Source organism: Hylobates moloch, unplaced genomic scaffold, assembly GCF_009828535.3.
Source record: "Hylobates moloch isolate HMO894 unplaced genomic scaffold, HMol_V3 SCAFFOLD_5, whole genome shotgun sequence".
Taxonomy (NCBI): Eukaryota; Metazoa; Chordata; class Mammalia; order Primates; family Hylobatidae; genus Hylobates; species Hylobates moloch.
Genome location: NW_026652280.1, coordinates 3,093,855 through 3,112,556, shown reverse-complemented (window position 1 = coordinate 3,112,556; position 18,702 = coordinate 3,093,855). Strand labels below are relative to the sequence as shown.

At 49.9% G+C, this 18,702-nt stretch overlaps 1 protein-coding gene across 4 annotated transcripts in view; it reads right to left on the bottom strand.

Moving 5' to 3' along the window:
- MBP (myelin basic protein) overlaps positions 1–18,702 on the bottom strand; it is a 156,946-nt gene that overhangs the window by 18,862 nt on the left and 119,382 nt on the right. For 2 of the 4 annotated variants that reach the window (XM_032152038.2, XM_032152039.2), the window contains exons 4-5: positions 16,992–17,428; positions 10,102–10,179 (exon numbers count right to left, since the gene is read on the bottom strand). In XM_032152038.2, the coding sequence (XP_032007929.1) occupies positions 10,102–10,179; positions 16,992–17,428 (515 nt within the window). The remainder of the gene's footprint in view (positions 1–10,101; positions 10,180–16,991; positions 17,429–18,702) is intronic. The other 2 variants (XM_032152040.2, XM_032152041.2) reach the window with 1 other exon arrangement.

Sequence of the window (18,702 nt, the reverse complement as noted above, 5' to 3'; positions counted from 1 at the left end):
TGGCTGGTTGCAGGTCCATGCAATACAGCCTCGGTCACACGGGCCAGCAGGCAAGGTCAGAAGCAGCCCCTTCCTTCTGGATGCTCGATCCGGGTCTGTAGTCCTTTCATGCCGCCCCTTGGCCCCTTCCTCGTTGACCCCACAGCCCCTTGCTCACCACAAACCCTGCTCAGTTCAATTATAGAAACGCACCACCTACTCTACGGCTTCCAGCGGTGCAGGAAATGTGATAAATGCAAGGTGTCAGCGGATTTTAGGAGCAGTATTTTGGGGGGGGTTATGAGCAGCGTTTTGGGGGCTTAAGAGCAGTGTTTTGGGGGGGTTTAAGAGCAGTGTTTTGGGGGTTTAAGAGCAGTGTTTTTTGGGGGGTTTAAGAGCAGTGTTTTGGGGGTTTATTTTTCAATTTATGGGGAGTGGGCACTTATCATTCTGTCACACCTTATGGTAAACAGGTTACCTGTTCCTAGGTGGGAGGAGCTGGGAGAAGATGCTAGGCCTTAAAGAAACAACGGGAGGAGGTGAGGGGAAGATGCAAGCTGGGTGGGGCGCTTAGGGGGTGAAGGTGAACTCAAGTCACTTCACAGACCAGCCATGGGGGACGCTGAAGGGGGTGGCCCACCCTCGAGCCTTCCCAGAGGAGACCGCTGAGGGTCTGGGCCAGCCTCACAACCTCAGCTTCCCCCGTCAACCCCATCAGAAGCTCTGAGCTGCGGCCCCAGGAACATTTGTGATGTATAAGGTCATCGTGAAAGTGAACTGAGAGCTGAAGTTCAGCTCTCAGTTCACACAGGAACACAGAAAGTGTTCCTGCTGTTTAGTTTAGAGTTTTTTTTTTTTTTTGGAGACAGTCTCACTCTGTTGCCCAGGCTGAAATGCAGTAGCGTGATCTTAGCTCACTGCAACCTCGCTCCTGGGTTCAAGCGATTCTCATACCTCAGCCTCCCAAGTAGCTGGGATTACAGGCATGCACCACCATGCCTGGCTAATTTTTGTATTTTCAGTGCAGATGAGTTTCACCATGTTGCTCAGGCTGGTCTTAAACTCCTGGCCTCATGCAATCCACCCACCTTGGCCTCCCAAAGTGCTGGGATTATAGGTGTGAGCCACCGTGAGCCACCACACACGGCCTGCTTAGTTTTTAGGACACACGTTTAGCAATTCCCTGATATACTTTTAGTTGTACTCACTAAGGTTTAAAAAAGCCAAAACTGTGAACATTTTTGGTTATTCATTGAGATTTGTGTCTCCTGGGCCATCCCCAACCTGTTTCAAGCACCGCACTTTCTTTGTAGGTGATTAAAAGCGAGGAAGAGCTAGGAGGTCGGTTGCACCATAAAATAAGAAATGGACACAGGGCCGCACCTGGTGATGTGGACTCAGATGCTGGGGGGCATCCTGCCACCTGCGTTTTCCAGCTAGAGATGAGGCCAGGACATTTCTGCAAAATTTTTGGCTTATTTGGAGCTGAATACCTGGGACAGTTGAAGAATTAAAAAAAGACCTGATTTTTAAAAACTAATATTTTCTATTGTTTAGAAAAATAATACATGCTCATATGAAGATATCACAGGAAATAAGAAAGTTTGTGGAAAAATTCTACCACTGAAGGATGACCCTGGTTTGCACTTTGATGAGCACATTGTTAGATCTGGCTTTGTGCAAAAACACAGACAAAATATGCAAATGCCGTTAGAGGTGATCGCACTAGACACACTGTTTTCTTCATCTGAGTTTTCTTGTTTTACTGAACAGCGTCGGGGCCCCTTCCTATCAGTAGAGTTTTCATCACGATTCATAGAGCAGCAACAACAAAATGACAAACTTTTGGTTGGTAAATAAAAATAACTTGCTGAAAAGTTTTTAAAATCATGGGAGGAAGACCACGGGTGGCCATTTATTTGTAAAAGAAATTCCTTTTTCCATTAGCCTGTCTGATTACATGATTTTTGAAGAATTATTTTCCTCAACCTGCGATGATACCCACCACCAGCAGGCGGCGCTCCTGCGCACAGCACCCAGGCTGCTGCCCGCGGCCTGTTTCTCTCCAGCAATCAGGAAGAGGTGGTTTCCCCCACCCCACCCACCTGCTTTCCAGTTTGTTTTAAGGCCTGGGGAGCTGGGCGTTCTTAAACTGGGAAGCAGTAACAGATGAGTTGCCGCCCGATGCATCTGAAGATCAGCGGCTGCAGGGCCAAGGCATTTCTTGGCAGCATCATTTCCACTCGGATTTTATTAAAGGAGTCACTCCCTCTCAGAAGAAACGTTTACAATTAATTTGAAAAAAGATTAATATTCACGGGTGCCTGGAGTTTTGTAGTTAGGAAATAGAGTTCAAGCTCTTAGTTCTTTGTCTGAGAGAGGAATTTAATTGCTTCCCTGAATCAAGGATCATAAGGTCAATAGGTGAAGACCTCGTGAGTTTACGGCTCTGAGCCTGTCTGGGTCCCTGCCCACCCGGTCCCCACTCACGGGGTCCCTGCCCACCCGGTCCCCACTCACGGGGTCCCAGCTCACGGGGTCCCCGCTCACTGTCTCAGACCCTGAAGCTCAGCCGAACCTCCAGGTGGGACCATGCTGAGCCCCGTGGGGCTTGGGGGTTCCTCCCCTGCCATCCCAGGCTGGGGTGTGCCCGCGTTTCTCTTCCGGAGGAGAGTAAATCACTAGATACACGGGTGTAGATACACCTGCCCAGAAGATGGGCCCAGCGTAGCCTGACAGCCTCCAGCGGCTCCACAGCAGCCCATGGCAGCTAATGAGCCTGCGAGGGGACCCACTCTGCAGTTTTAACAGATGGGCGAGGTATTAGAGGTCTCTACTCCTATTTCACATGGAATCCTTTTGGAGACACAAGGAGAAGTGTGCATTCCTAGAACTTGGATGACTTACTTGAGAAAATGCCCGTAAGAGGTCAGGTACAGTGGCTCACACCTGTAATCCCAGAACTTTGGGAGGCCAAGGCGGGTGGATCACCTGAGGTCAGGAGTTTGAGACCTGCCTGGCCAACATGGCAAAACCCCCTCTCTACTAAAATACGAGAATTAGCTGGGCGTGGTGGCGGACACCTGTAATCCCAGCTACTTGGGAGGCTGAGGCAGGAGAATCGCCTGAACCTGGGAGGTGGAGGTTGCAGTGAGCCGAGATCGAGCCACTGCACTCCAGCCTGGGTGACAAAGAGAGACTTCATCTCAACAACAACAACAAAAGGCCCATAAGAAAGAGTTCCTGCTCACCTCCACCCCCCCTCACACTAGTGTTCTCACCGACACAGCCATGTGTTGGAACATCTTCTGACTGTCATTAGAGATGATCTGCCTCCTTCCAGATCACACGTATTAACAGTACATTTTGTTTCCCCATTTTTATTGATTATATGCCAGTTTTTGGGAAGTGGGTCAAATAACTGAGTGTTGATAACATCTGCCCCATTTTCCCACCTGATGGGATGGAGCATGTGGAGTTGCCGCCTGGAGACCTCTGCCCTCTCGTAAACCAGGAATGGTGTGTTCTCATGGAGGCAACCATAGCAGGGTCCCATGCACCTGGCTTTCTCCACCTGGGCCTCCCTTTAGGGCCTTAGCTGCAGAGATGCATCCGTCAGCACTTGGTTGTGGAGACTTAGCAAGCGCCTGGTTTTCCCTTTGTCGTATGGTCCGTGATGTCATCGCAGAATGACACGTTAGAAAAATGTCTCTTTGTTAATGCATCTCAATATAGCCCAGAGAGCAGCGCCTACCGTCCAGTGGCTAAATGCGGTAGGGATTTCCTTATGGGCATTGTCTTAATCAAGTAAGTGGTCCAAGTTCTAGGAATGTACATTTTTTCCCTGTGTCCCCAAAAGGATTCAGTGCAAAACCAGAATAGAGAAAGCGAGGAGTCTTGGTTTTAAAACACGAGGTGTGATCGTAAACCAAAAATATCACTCGGCACTGCTTCCACGTCACCGCTCGTTTTACAGATTTGAGTATTGAGATGCAAAGAGGTTCAGGGAGCTGCTTGCCGGGTCTGCTAGCTGTCTAGGGCTTGATCTTTAGACTCCACGCCAAGTTAGACTCTTGTGGAGTGAACGTAGGATGAGAGGCTCGCGTTACCCACCTGAAACTCAGCGGCCTGTGGGGAAATTCACTGGCTAGTCATAGGAGAAAGGGAAAAGGGAAGGGAGAAGAATGGATTTTTAAATTGTATTTTTTTATTACAAAAATCTGTAGACTTACCTAATAGTAAGTTATGAAGCTATTGGCTAGAACTAACAACGTGCTCATAGACGAGGAAAATAAACTAGTATCTGTAGATGAAATCAGTATTATTGGACAGAACACGTGTATGAAAGCCTGCAAGGCTGGAGATGAGGCGACACATCCGACTGTGAATGACGGGCCGTGGTGTCTCCCCTTTTCTTACTCCCCATCCCCCCGACTTCACAATGCTATGGCAATCCCGAGAAATCACAGAACACTGTGGTTCTCTTTGCAATATTAGTTAAATACTAGTTACAATACTAGTTAAATAATAGCTTCCTCTGAAAAAAAGCACATATATATGTGCTTTCCCCCCCACCCCCCCAAGGAAGCTATTATTCCATTTCTGGTCAAACAGCTCCTACCATGCCTCAGGAGAGTATGTTAGATTTTTTTTTTTAAGCAAGGTCAGGGCATTTTAGATTTTGCAGTCTGGAGAGAATTCTTTTCTGTCTGAATGACAGGTGCAGTTTTTCCTGTGTTTTTGCCCTTTGCCGGGTTGAAAATTATGTTTATTCCTGAATCATTGGCTCGCATGAGTTAACGAAAGTCGCGAGCATTTACTTTCTTTACAGAAAGCTGTGCACCATCCAGAATACCGGGCTTTTCTCTATGTCTGAAAAAATCCACAGACAAGCCTTTCGTTCTGATGCAGATTTCAGGTAACCTGAGGCTGTTACCTCAGCTCCCTGCAGACGATGCAGCTCCTTGCAGATACTGGGAATGAGAGCGCTGCAGGGTGGCGGCCGCTGGCGCCCGTGGCTTGTGTGTGGTTTCCCTCCTGGTGCCCTACTCGGGAGGTTGTTGCTTTGCACCACCACAGGAGGGATCAGCGTTTCTCCTCTTAGCCAACTGTGAGGCTGGATGCAGAGATTCAGACACTGCTTTTGTAGATGTGGTCGGGGCATATCTGGTCGTGTTTTCTCTCCCATGTTTCATGGGGAAGTGAAGTTCCCGTGGCCTCCTTTGGGGGTCTTTGCCTCTGTCCACTGGTGATAACGGGGGTCGGCATCAGAGACCTCTTGGCACAAAACCCTGTGGGACCCACATCAGGGCTCTGGGCACAGAAGGATACAAGTCAAAGGTTGGCAGCCTGTGCTTCTGCCATTAAGTAAACGCTTTCAGTGGCTGCATTTTTCTGATCTGGGTTTAACCTCAAAGGGGAAGAGTTTTGACGCCAGGTTCCAGCTTCCTCATCCTGGTGAGAGTGCTGAAGAGGGAGAAGCAACGGAGGTGGACAAATGGCACCTGTCAGAGGTGAAAGCTGCTGTCAGATTGGCGAGGAAGTCCTTAAAATGGTTGTGTGCTTTCCGCCGGGTGGCTGTGCCATGGCCTCTCTGGTTGGCACCTTGATGGCAGCCCGCCCCCAGGTACCATATTGCCACGGTGTCTCCATGCAGAAGCACACCCTTGATGACCACAGCTCCGGGAAGCAGGGTCTCTGTTCCTTGTCCTGAGAGACCCACAGAAACAATTCCTCTTCCTCATGGCAAGAGGGACTCCTCTCCCACAGGGGAGGCTTAGAGAGACGTCTGTTTCCCAAACGCAGATGACTTGGAGCTGATGGCCAGAGAGTGAAGTTCTAGTGCAGCTGCCCCAACCACGGAGCTTTTGAGGCTTGATTGCCATTTCCTTCTAAGAATGGTGGGAGCAGGGATTGGTGTGAGGTTCACCACTCTGATTTTCGTTTTACAGCTTCAGAAACCAAGGCCCCAGCACAGAAACTATAGCCTTGAGGGGCAGAGGGGCCATGGCCACCAGGGCTTTTTAGAGCCAGCGCTGCCCTCCCCAGCAGCTCCGAGGTCACCAGGCCTCTTCCAGAATAGCACGAGTGTGGAGTGGCACTGGGGCAGGGTTACGATGACACCAATGTTTTCGGAGGACGAGGCTCCTGTGGGGCATTTGCATTGCTTTTCTTGCTTGATTAGCACAACATTCCACGGCATCTGCAGGACAGGTGACACTTTTGCCACCGTTGCTGTTTTACAGGAGAGGGAAGGAAGCTCAGAGAAGACAGACACCTGCCCCAGGTCCATGGCTATGATGCAGGGCCATGAGACCTGAGCCAAGCATTTTTGGTTCTTACTCCCATGCTTTCCCATGGCACAAAATGCTTTGCCTCCTAAACGCCAATGTGCTGGGTGGTGGTGGACTCAGAGGCAGGGCAGGTCTTTCCAGAAAGACCCTTTCCATGGGTGCCAAGGCTGAGGGGTGGACAGTGTCCTCCAAGGCAGGCCGGGAGCACAAGGGTCTGTGAGAACAAGGCAGAAAGGACATCCGAGGACTCGGGGACAGTGGCTGCTGGAAGCCCAGAGCAGCCCCTTCCTGCTCAGGTCAGTGTCCCAGGCCCCAGGCCGAGCCTGGAGCTTGGAGGAGCTGGCACCGTTGGTGGGGCCGAGGGGAGCCACCTTGCCCGGGGCCACCTTTCCAGTTGCACCACAGGCACCCTCACTCCAGCCTCCAGCGCAGGCCCAGCACCGGTTCCAGGGAACTGCAGCACCGGATGGACAGGCAGGCGGGCAGGCAGGGGCTGTGCAGACAGAGGAACTGCAGAGAACAGTGGATCTACTTCCCACGCGGCCGTTCCCCATCGTGTGTGTTGCTCCTCTCCCCTCTGAATCCTTGCTTCCCCAGCTTGCTTTTGAGTACTCGGGATGTCGCACTATTCCCCTATTGTGCTCCCACTGCCCGCCTTCCATTCCTCAAAGAAAAGAGCCCTGTCAGCCCCGAGAGCACCGGGGTCTCTGGGCGTCAGGGAGCTCGGAGCAGGGTCCCGTTCCGGAGGGGGCACCGCAGCACGGGAGCCAGGCTGTTCTTTGCCTTGTTGCCTATTTCATATCTGGGGTGTTTGCACAGAGTGTGTTTGCACAGAGAGGGAGAGGGAAGAGGAAGAGAGAGACACGAAGAGGGAGGGAGAGAGGGGGAAGTAGACAGAAAGACAGGGAGGGAGAGGACACAGGGTGAGGTGGACGCAGGCGGAGACCCTCTGCTCAGCTTAGGGTGTGAGCGCCGTGGGCGCTGGGGGAGTTCTCGGTGAAACGAAAGACTGGGCAGGCTGTGTGGGCTCCCAGCATTGCTCCCAATGGACAGAGAACCCTCCCAGGGCTGCGTGCTAGAGGCCAGGTTCCTGGCCCTGCTCAGCCTGAGCCTTCCACCCAGCTGCTCTGTCTCCGTTGGGAGCTGACTTCAAGGGTCCTTTGTCACGGAATCCCTGCATTTAAAAATCCGTCTGTATTTTAAAACCATTTAGTGCCTCCGGCCTTGCAATTCCTTCCTCCGTGGCTGGTGCCCTCACAGCCACTTTCCTGCAATAATAAAGCATCCCAAAGTACCGGAAGAAGACATTCAAACTCAAAAGCTCCTTCTCAGGGACAGAGAGGGAAGCCCCTCGCTTATTCTTCCACTCAATATACAAATGGCATGGGATTGCCACTGTCTTTGGGCAGGGGCACCCCTGGGGGCTCTCAGACCAGCCTGCCTGCCCCCTCTGTGTGCACCTCCTGCAGAGATGGGCTCTGTGAGCCAGGCATCGCCGGCGCCTGCTCAGGGGGCTGGAGGGAGAAGTTGAGGCCTCTAGCACGCAGCCCTGGGAGGGTTCTCTGTCCATTGGGAGCAATGCTGGGAGCCCACACAGCCTGCCCAGTCTTTCGTTTCACCTTACGCTTATCTTCATTTTCCCTTCATTCCATAGACGTGTAAATACCACACACACACCCACCCCTACTGCTTTTCCTATCTGGACCAGAATGGGGTGTCCACAAGTGCACAAGTGCTGAGCGCAAGGAGCTGAGTCCTGGAAGCCTGCGGGACTTTTAACAACCTTTCCACGTGCGCACTGGAGTGTGAGCCCCGGGCAGCCACGTGGACAAAGCATTGTGCAGAGGATTCGCTTATCTTTGGGCAGGATTTTAAAGGTACACGCAAAACCTGTCTCGGATGAAACTGTGGAGAACAGAAGGGCTGCTTTTCCCTGATAGATAATTTTTTTCAGAAGAGGAATGCAGCCTTGTGTTGAGTTTCTTACTATGATGTGGACACCCGAGCCCGGGACTGTCACCCTCTCCACTCTGCTTGGTGACACGGGGTTCCTGGCAGAGCCTCCCTCTCTCTGTGGCCAGGGTCCACGCAGGACAGCGTGCCTCTTGTGGAGCAGGGAACGGGGTAGGGGGCAAGCCGCTACCTGCCAACGTGTCACACACTGGGTGCTGTACCACCCTTAGCTCAACCCTCCCACATATCGGATGTTCCTCCACACAGTTAAAATCCTCCTCACCAGCACTGCTCTCCAGGGCGGAGCCGGCGCCTTCCAGGCAGGGGCTGGTGCTTGCAGCCCCATCTTGGTCTCAGTGAAGCCCAGGTGGCCACAGCCCCAGTGCACACCAGAGCAGAGGCCTCCCAGAAGGACAGGGGACCCTCAGAACTACCTGGGGGAGTGGTGGTGTTGTCCATCACCGAGAGCCCTCAAAAATCAAGTGCGGCTTCACAACTAGGACCCGATTCAAGTCAAACACAGACTCTCAGGATGGGCGTCCAAACCACCGAGACCCCCTCAGGGTGCATGGTTGCCTCCTCCCCTGTGGCTTCAGCAAGAAATCCTTCTCCCCAGCCGCCGCTGCCAGTCACTCCAAGTCCCACGACCACCGTGGGGCTCTCACCTGGCCCTTGTCTGGCCCCAGCTCCCCCAGGGCCCTTCTGCCCCCAAGCCCTGGCTTCCTCTGCTGCACTTTCAGCCACTGCCCTGGACTGGCCATCCCGGGGCCAGCAGGCACATCCTATTCCTCATGAACCCACTCCTGGCCCACGGCGGTGCAGCCCTGGACAGCCAGGCCCTGGCATGACGTCTGACATGCAGCTACACTTGGCGGACGCTTCCCCTTCAGGGGCTCCGAGTTTTGGCATCCGCAGGCATCCTGTCCCCCGTGCTGCTGTGCTCCTTGCTGAGTGTAAATGGTCCCAGCTTGCACGCCTCTGAAGAGGGGTACCCCAGCTCTCCCTCCAACTTGGTGCTCCATTGAGCACAGCTGTGAAATGTTCGCACTATTTAAGTACTTGAGCAGATGTTTCCAAACTTTTGCATATTCCCATGCTTAAAAAGCCAGGTGCCAAGGTGCAGACGGTCGTGGCTTGGGCCTGGAAGGGGGCCTGGTAGACGCAGGTTTGTGGTGACCGCTCCTAGTGTGCAAACGGCAGCCCTGCTCGCGGTGACGTCAGTGCCAGCTCTGGGCTTGTCCCCTTCCCCTTCTGGCTGTCCTCTTTTTTGTGAGTGCTCCTGGCACCTATGTGCTTTGAGAAGCCGTGGCAGCCACACAAGGAGATGAGGACAAGCCACAGCGATAGCCCACTTCCTATTTAGAGCTCAGCTGAGCTCAGGTGAGGACAGAGCCCAGAGAGACCAGACGTCCCAAGGACACTCATCGTTTAGAGCTCAATTCAACCCATGTTTAGTGAGTGCTAAATGTCTGCTAGGCACTAGTTTTCAAAGCAAACTCAGGCACAGGTATGCACGTGGCCATGGTCCCGGCCAGCCCACAATACCAGAGCCACTCCCGGGCCCCTGCACGCGCTTCAGACCTCGGCAAAGTGAGGCAGACCCTGTCACCAAGGCTGCCCATCCTCCTGAGCTGACAGCCATGCCCTGTGCGGAGGATTCCCTCCAAGGATTCAAAGGCAGGTCCTCCACGCCCCTCTTGGGCATTTGTCTCTTCCTGCAGCTGCTTTTCCCCGGGGGAGGCCTGCCTCCCTGCTTTCACTGCCTCACAGATGCCCCTGGCAGTGACACTGCCTGCCCTAAGGGACAGCGGCTGAGAGCTCAGGCAAGGGCAGGTCACCCCTGGCCCCGATGGGTGGGGACCCGCCGGCGTCTTACCTTGTACATGTTGCACAGCCCAGGGTGGCTGCGGGCATGAGAGGGCAGAGGGCTCCGGCCCGGCTTTAGCCAGGGTACCTGCCGGGGGACACAGAGTGGGCTGCGTGAGTCCGGGTGGGCGCCGCCGGCAGTGCCCCAAAGTCCTCCAGCAAATCTCCTCTACAGCTGGCTTGGCAAGAACCCAGAGTGAGGAGGAGTGAGCAGGGGATGGAGGATGAAGGACGACAGTGAGCGAAGAAGGCGTGTGCAGATGATGGATGATGGACGGACCAGCAAGAGGTGATGGGAGGTCAGAGGGCAGGCATGCGCCCCGAAGGACTCAGGAAATCAAGAGCAAAAGGAAAGTTTGGGGAAGAATTCTCTCCTCCAAAGTCTATTCTGAGGCCCTGTATCAAACAATGGGACCAGGCCTCTTAATACGGCAGCAGGCACCAGCTGTGAAAGATTTCTAGGCGCCTCCAGTGCAGAAGGCGTTTCCCAGCCTGGAGCAAAGTGCACTAAAAGGGTTTTTTGACGTCTACCATGGAATGGATAAATTTTACATTCCACTTCACTTGTAGAGTTGTATTTTTTCTTTTATAGCAGGTGTGTTAGCTTCTGCATTGGATTTACAAGTTGAAACTGTTCCTGCTCTGTGAACAGTGAACCGAGGACGGACCTTTTCAGATTTTCTGCAGAGCATAAGGAAGTAATTTTCAGGAGCAATAGTGTTCAAAGTCACTTTAGCCAATTACTGAAAGTGGATTTTCTTGCTGACCTTCTTCCTTGGTACTGGTGAAGGTTAGGAATTCAACATTAGTAGGAAGTTAATCTTCTCGGCAGGAGCAGGCGCTACCCACTCACCTGAGCTCTGCGGTTACAAATCTTCCTAAGTAGCATTAGCTCCTAACTTAATGTATTCTCGTTGTCAGTTACACGAGAGTATCTGCTATATCAATGAACTTTGAGGGCTGCAGTTGAAAGACCATTATTATAGGACCAACGTAAGTGCCCTGCAAGAAATGTCTATTTCTTGACTATCAGCTACAGCAAAATGAAGACAGAGAGAGAAGAGAAAGAGGAAAGAGACTTACAGTGGTCAAGAGATGAAATCAGTGTAATAGGTTTCAGGAGATGTATTGGCTGCAGATGAAATGGATTCTTTTAACCAGGTTAGCAGCTGCGTATGCGTGAGAATAGAGTAGTTCCGACACTGAAGAATGTGGGCGCATTCTAGAAGTATTATGGAAAGTGAACACACCGGGGTTTTCAGAGGCAAATCTGTGGTGAGTGTGTGCTTAGCTGTACGTCTCCTAATGGATTCTCCCTGCATGAGACAGGCTATTTCTATATTAGCAGGAATTTCTGGTGACTTTAATTCCTGACATTAAAGGTAAGTGAATTGAGTATTCACTTTAGAGGAGGTCTCCGTGGACAAGCCCGCGGGAGTTGCTGTGTTGATGAGACTTGGCTGTCCTCATAAGCAGCGACTCCCATCAGCTGGCGTCCATGAGCGTGAGCAAGTGTACGCTATGTACAGGGCCAACAAGCGAAGAACTTTCCATTTATTTTCCCTCCGTCTCCTACAATGGCTCCTCTTCACAAAGAAGATCATCACTGTGAGACGTGTTCTCGTGGCTCTGGTGGGCTGGTGTGAAGCCCCTCTACTGACTCCCCGTCTACCCATGGGGAAGGCAGGTGGCTGGGGTAGCCATAAGGCGTCCCACTGATGGTTTTCAGGAAATGCAACCTGTAACGCCAGCTGCCTGCCACTCCCAGAGCCAGGAAGAGGGAGGACAAATGCAAGGGCCAGAGAAGACGAAAGGCAAGAATAGCCTCTTAGGAGAAATTGTGTGTGCTAAGCCCATTTTTATGGGGTTCCCTCAAAAGAGTTCAGTGTTCTTAAGCTGTTTCTTCTTTTTTACTACTTTTTTATGAAGTAGGATGATTTCAGAGCATTAAGAGTGTGCTGATAGCCATAAAGGAAAAAACTTTTAAAAACGCTGAATCAGGGTTTGATAGGAAATGTCCACAGTTCTTAAATTTGAATCAATATCTAAGTGATTTTCACGAGTGCTATTGTGTGTTTTTTTCTAAGGATGATCTATTCCCTCAGATGTAAAGCCAAGCTCCTAATTCACCGATCAGAATTGCCTGTTATCAAATGTCCAGACTTTTTATCAAAGGAAAATCAACGATGAGAGAAATGAATGCTTTAAAATGCAAATGAGCTTAAAGGGAGGAGATGAGTTAAGACGAGGGTCTGATGGGACATGAAAGGCAGGACCACATCCAAGCCAATCACTTATCTTTACTACTCTTGTTTCTGATTTCTCAAAGACCCCAAGTTTCACCTTCATCTCATACACTCATGATCATCCTTCAGAGAGCCAGCACCATCCCCTCATTTCAGTGTCTCGAGGTTCCCGTGACCCCCCTTGTGTGTGAGCTCCCGGAAGTCCCTGTGGGCACTGGCACCCATGTGCGTGTTCATTCAGGAAATGCTGGTGGAGCCGGCTGTGTCCGTGACGGCACCGGCCAGTGGGGTCTGCTCAGCATCCACCCTCCCTAACATTTGCGGGATGATGCTTTGAGAGAAACACAAGAAACTTCAGGCAGAATCAGAATAGTCATCATAGAAAGACCAGAACACCGAACTGTGAGGGGAGAGACGAGAGTAAGACGTCTCTGTGTAGTAAAAGCAGATGAGTGAGCAACTGTGAGCTTCCTGCACAGAAGCACAGGAGCTTGGGTGCTCACACTTACCTGCCAGCTGTGTCACCAGGCCACAAAAAAGCCGGCAACACAGTACACTGACGTAGGGGGTGGGGGTGGGGCAACCAAAAACGACAACTTAAAAAAGTTCACATGCAATTAGTACACTGTCCTTAGTCTGTTAAACTGTTTAATGAATGCATAAAAAGGCAGAAAAATATATAAAGCAAAAAGCTCATAATATTAAATCATGACACAACCACCACAGGCAATTACCATCAAATACATTACCATTATTTACAAATGCATCGCTTATACAGATGAAGCTGCAAAATCACTGCCAGTACAGACACATCCAGTCTCATTAACTACTGTCTATTCATACAACAGCGACAACGGCAGCTCCTGAGACCACAGAAGGACACAGTGAGCAGCTGGTGCCTGAGCCAGGGTAGCCTCCGATCAGTAACTGATCAGAGTAATGAGACTTCGAGAAGAATGCCTATAAGAAATCTCAAAACGTATGTGTTTGGGTGCAGAAACAAACGCACCCTCCATATTTGGATTTTCTCTAGAAGAATCTGTGGCCAAATCTCTCATCCAGTGGAGGCACTGAGTGGCCGGATCAGTTACCACGCAAGCTCACGATGAATGCGATGGAATCTGGTTCTGTGTGCACACTGGACTCTGGGGAGGGAGGACACCCCTGTGTGTTGCTACCCTCCGTGCTGTCTACTGTATCCTTCATGGGTCTCCAAATGGTACATGCCCCGTGGGATTACAGAACACAGCTACAGAATTAGGATCTCATGTTAACAATGAGGAATTAGGTTACTGTAGAACTAAAATATGTTTAATGAAATTAAAGCACAATGGAAAAAAAATCAGGCAACAGAACATTCTGATTAATTTACAGGACTGATTATACCCCACAGCACTGAATGCAAACAGTTCTTCTCCATACAGTCACAACTAGAGGCATAGAAGTCACACTGAATGCTGAATAGAAGAATGCTGAGAAGAGCAGGTTATAAATGAAGGTTTTCATGTAAAACAGAAAAATAGATAAAATCATCAGTAAGAAGCTAGCTTTCAAAACCTCCCTAAAAGTACACGGCACGGAGAAGTGGGGGACGGGGATGTCCTGGCTGCTTTCTGTTTTGGGAACCGTCCAAGCGGCACATCACCGTGTCCAGCTTAGGTGTTTTGTGAAACCTTACTTCCTCCACATAAAAGGGAAGGAACGGTTTCCAGAGCTAATGTTTCCAGGCTCTGCCTCGTGACACTCGAGTGGCTTCAGATATGAGCACTGGCACAGAGTGATGCCGGAGAGGTCACCTGGAGAGGAGCTGCTGGGCCAAGCACACGCCAATCTTGGCGCTAAGTGCCCACCCATTCCTCATGTGACCCTGACATTCCGGGGAGCTGGGAAACCTGCCCCTTAAAGGCAACAACACTCCTTTCTTTCCTCTCACAACAAAGGAGCATGTTCTCCGTGAATGCACTTTTCATTTACGGCTCTCAAAAGAATATGCCTTCTCAAGGAATTTTTAATGCACTTTCCTTGAATGTCAGCTCCCAGCAACACAAGCGTGGGTGTTGTTAGGGCATTCCGGGGCTCGGGGGCGGCCGTGCCAACATGTGGTACCAGCGGCCATGTGCCCTCAAGGGGAGGGAGGAAGAGCACAGGAGGGTGGGAGGGGGACAAACAGCCCCTTTTACTGGGTCATGGGGAGCTCCATTCAGAGTCTGGCAGGAATCTGCCGGGAAAACCTTGTTCTAGATGGGAAGCAGAAGAACTGTGTGCAGGGCAGGCCGCCGTGGTCCTGAGAGACAGGGCCTGGGCCTTCCACTGCTCCTGTTTGCACACCTGTTCTGCCTATCCCAAGGACCTTCCTAGCGTATAAAAACGGGGGCTCTCCTGATTTGTCAACAGAGCAACAAATAAAAATAAAAACAAAACCAAAAATTCCTCCACGGCAGCCCACACCAATGAATACCCCAGATTTTTAGGGCCATTGTGGGTTTGTAGCTGGGTGTAGAGAGTTAAGCTTTCATCTCCCATGTTTACAACACTTTGTGATAAAATAGTTCAGTGGAACAATACACACCCCCCCGTGTGCGTTCCCCAGGGAGGCCTCACAGCTGCTCTATGATCACACGTGCAAATGTTAGTATTTTTTGTGCCTTTGGCATCAAAGGGCAAGCATGTTCATTAAAAAGTCTTCTATATTCAACACTCCATAGTGAAAAGAATCGATACTTCAAAATTCCTAAAGCAATTATGTGAAAATTATTTTTATTTTTTAAATTTTTGAAAGTGTTTTGATTTTTCTGGGTCCTTGATAATTGGGCAGCCCTGTTTTGCAAAGAGATGGACTATTTCTGAGACTAGAATGTTTTCTTTGAAAATATTGAAGAGTATAAGAGATTTAAGACAATAAAGGCTGTAATCTTACCATAAGGGAAGAAAAACACTATGTGTTTCAATGTCCTTTTGAGATAAAGTCACAATGATTGATATCAATACCTTCACCATTTTATTTCAACTTAAACCATTATCACTGACATGAAGCTTGTTTTATAATACATACTATCCAGTGATTTCATCTTTTCTGCACAGTTTAAGTACATTTTTTTTTTCTGTACCTTGAAGTAAGCAGAATAGTTCAAGCTTTCAAAACTGGTGATGCTGTATGCGTGAGGGATGCTTAGCATAATAGCAACACTTTATTGGGCAACCCGAATCCATACATGTCTGGTGTGGTTTGATAGCTGGGCTTGAAAAAGTGCTTCCAGTTGAAATTAGCATTAGAAATAGGTTGGAACACCAACATTTCAGGGTGAGGGAGGACTGCCACAAAGGAAAAGAACATGTCTACAAATGCACTGAAAGAACTAGCCAGAATATGAATTCCCCAAATGTCATTTACAAATAAGTCACGGCAAGTGTTGCAACCTGAAATCTCAACTCAGAGCAGATGGTAGAGATGTTAACAGTTGCCTGAAACTTCGACGTGCTTTGTGATATGCCCACAGGAAAGGTGAAACTGACATTTGTGTTTATCTTCAACAATTTCATGATCAATGAAGAATTGCAGTTGGAGACTAAAGCAAATTCTAGAAACTCCTTAACTCCAAGTTGCCCTATGGTTTTTATGATTGCATGTTATCAGAATGAGGCGCTCTGTTCCACACTTTATTCAAAAGCCTTTTACGCTCCCACAAGGCCTTCCAGAATTCCAGAATCAGACCTGCACACAGGCAGAAAAACAGCTTCATGTTACAGGTTGTGTGAGAACACCCAATAAACTAGGGACTTTTTTGGGAAAAACTTCTTTCTCTCCAAAATTACACAACCACCAAACACTCTAAACATCACGTGAAATGCTGCATCTGCAATATGAATGGCACTCAGGGACCAGTGCTTTGATGAACCAGCAGCCACACGTTCTCCATGGACAATCAACTGCAGAAACCACTCCTAGACTCTGGACCCCATAGCAGAGTTTTTTTTTTTCTTTGTAATACATTTTTATCCACAGAACATTTGCTTTTAAATAAAGAAACCTCTAAGACTCTGTATGCAAATTAATGGAATCACAAGATAATAAAGCTTTGATTCATAGACACTCATTTATCCCTCCCCTCCTTCCACTTCTCAGACCACAGAGAAAGTTTGCTCAAGGCGGATTTAAATTGAGGAGTTTGTTCAAAAGTCTTCCTCGACCTCAATCGAATCATTCTTGCAGAGCAACATGAAGCTAGCAGCACTGACTCCAGGAAAAAACGAGCATAACCCAGGGCTGAACCCCAGCGTGTGGGCCGAAGAGGCAAAATCAGTCATCAAGTCCGCAAGCACACACCACCAGAGACCCTGAGAATGTGGCTCTCTTTCTGCAACGCCCATGTCCAGGCACCCTTAGAGATCCAGAATTCAGCATGTCCTTACATTCCTGAGCCACACCCTGGCCACCATCCCTTGTGAGGAAAAGAGGGGGTGAGTTAAATGAAAACGTCCTAAGCAGCCACTCAGGCCCACACTCTTGGGCTCATATGCATTCTCCAGCACGGAATGAGGCCTTAGACAGCAAGAGGCTACACGCCAGTTCTTCCTCTAATGGCTTAGTTCACCTACTGATTTCTCCTTCGCTTTTTCCATTTAAACTAAAGCTCCTCTACTCCTCAGAGCTCACCTTGCCAGAGCCCCGCTTGGGCGCACCCCTGTCACCGCCAAAGAAGCGCCCAATGGAGTCAAGGATGCCCGTGTCTCTGTGCCTTGGGAGGAAGCCATGCCTGGCATGGTCCATGGTACTTGCTGTGGCCAGGTACTTGGATCCGTGCCTCTGGGAGGGTCTCTTCTGTGACGCCATCACATCCAGGCTCTCGGAGGTGGCTGCACTGTCTTCTTGGATGGTCTGGAGCTCGTCGGACTCTGAGGGCCTGTCTTTGAAGGTGTTGTCCTCCCTCCCCGGGGCATCTCGGGAAAAGAGGCGGATCAAGTGGGGGCGGCTCCCTGGGTCAGCTGGGTGGGCATCCTGCCAGGCATTCTTTGGGTCCGCTGTGCGCTTGGAGTCAGTCACCGCTGTGTCCTGAGAGGAGGTCCCATTGTTCTGGTTCGCATCTGCCTCTCCTGCAAACAACAATGAGATATGAATACGGGCCTGTGCAAAGCTGAGCACTGGACAAAGCAGCTTTCTCTGAGGGGTCTTGACCTAGCTGTCTCCTATAAAACCCACAGAACATGTGCAGTCCTCATAAAGCCCTTGGCCTAGGATGGAGCTAACCTGGATGGAGCAGCCTTATTGCAGCTCTGTATTTCAGAAGGCCCTGGGAATTCCTCAGTTACTCGAGATTTGGCACCCTGGGTAAAATGCACCAAGGATTCCCGATGAAGTGATCTGAGCATGCAGAGCAGCCATATCAGCATTTCTTCCTGGGTGCTGCCACGGCTGCTCCCGGAGAGCCCAGATGTGCAGGCACCTTGATGGGACGTTGACTGTTTAACAGCATTTATTTGACAAAAGGTGTTTTCAGTTTTCTTGGTAGAAACAAAACTTGCCACATCTTTTTGCAATTCATGCATGAACGAAGTGGGGCATTTAGAATTTTTTCAATCCCAGATTCCACAAGAGGCCTCTCGCAATAGAGAACTGCTTATTCAGGTCATTTTGACTTGGCTTCTCCTCTGGAAGCGGAAACAATCAGAAATCTGAAGTGGGATTGAGATATTTCGTGTTGTATACCAGCATCTCATAGCTTTCTCCAAAAAATACTGTGTTTCTGTCACAAAGGGCAATGAATCCATTTTGCTTTCAAGTTACAGTGTTAGGTTTAAATGAATATCATTTAGTTAGTTTCCTCTCCAAACTCTATTACTTATCTACAGAAAACAGGATTCACTCACATATTCCTGTAATACCAGTCATCCATCCATCTATCCATCCATTCATCCATCCATCCACATAACAGTCCATTTACCCATCCATCCATCCATCCATACACACACCCTCCTACCCATCCATCCATCCATGCATCCATCCATCCCCCATCCACTCATCTATCCATCCCCCATCCACTCATCCATCCACCCACCCCTCCATCTATCCACTCATCCATCCATCCAGCCAGCCAGCCAGCCAGCCAGCCATCCACTCATGCATCCATCCATCCACATATCAGCCCATTTACTCATCCATCCATCTATCCATCCATCCATACACATACCCACCTACCCATCCATCCATCCATCCATCCCCCATCCACTCATCCATCCATCCATCCATCCACTCATCCATCCACCCACCCACCATCTATCCACTCATGCATGCATGCATCCATCAATTCACCCATCCATCTGTCCATCCATACATACACACACCCACCTACCCATCCATCCATCCATCC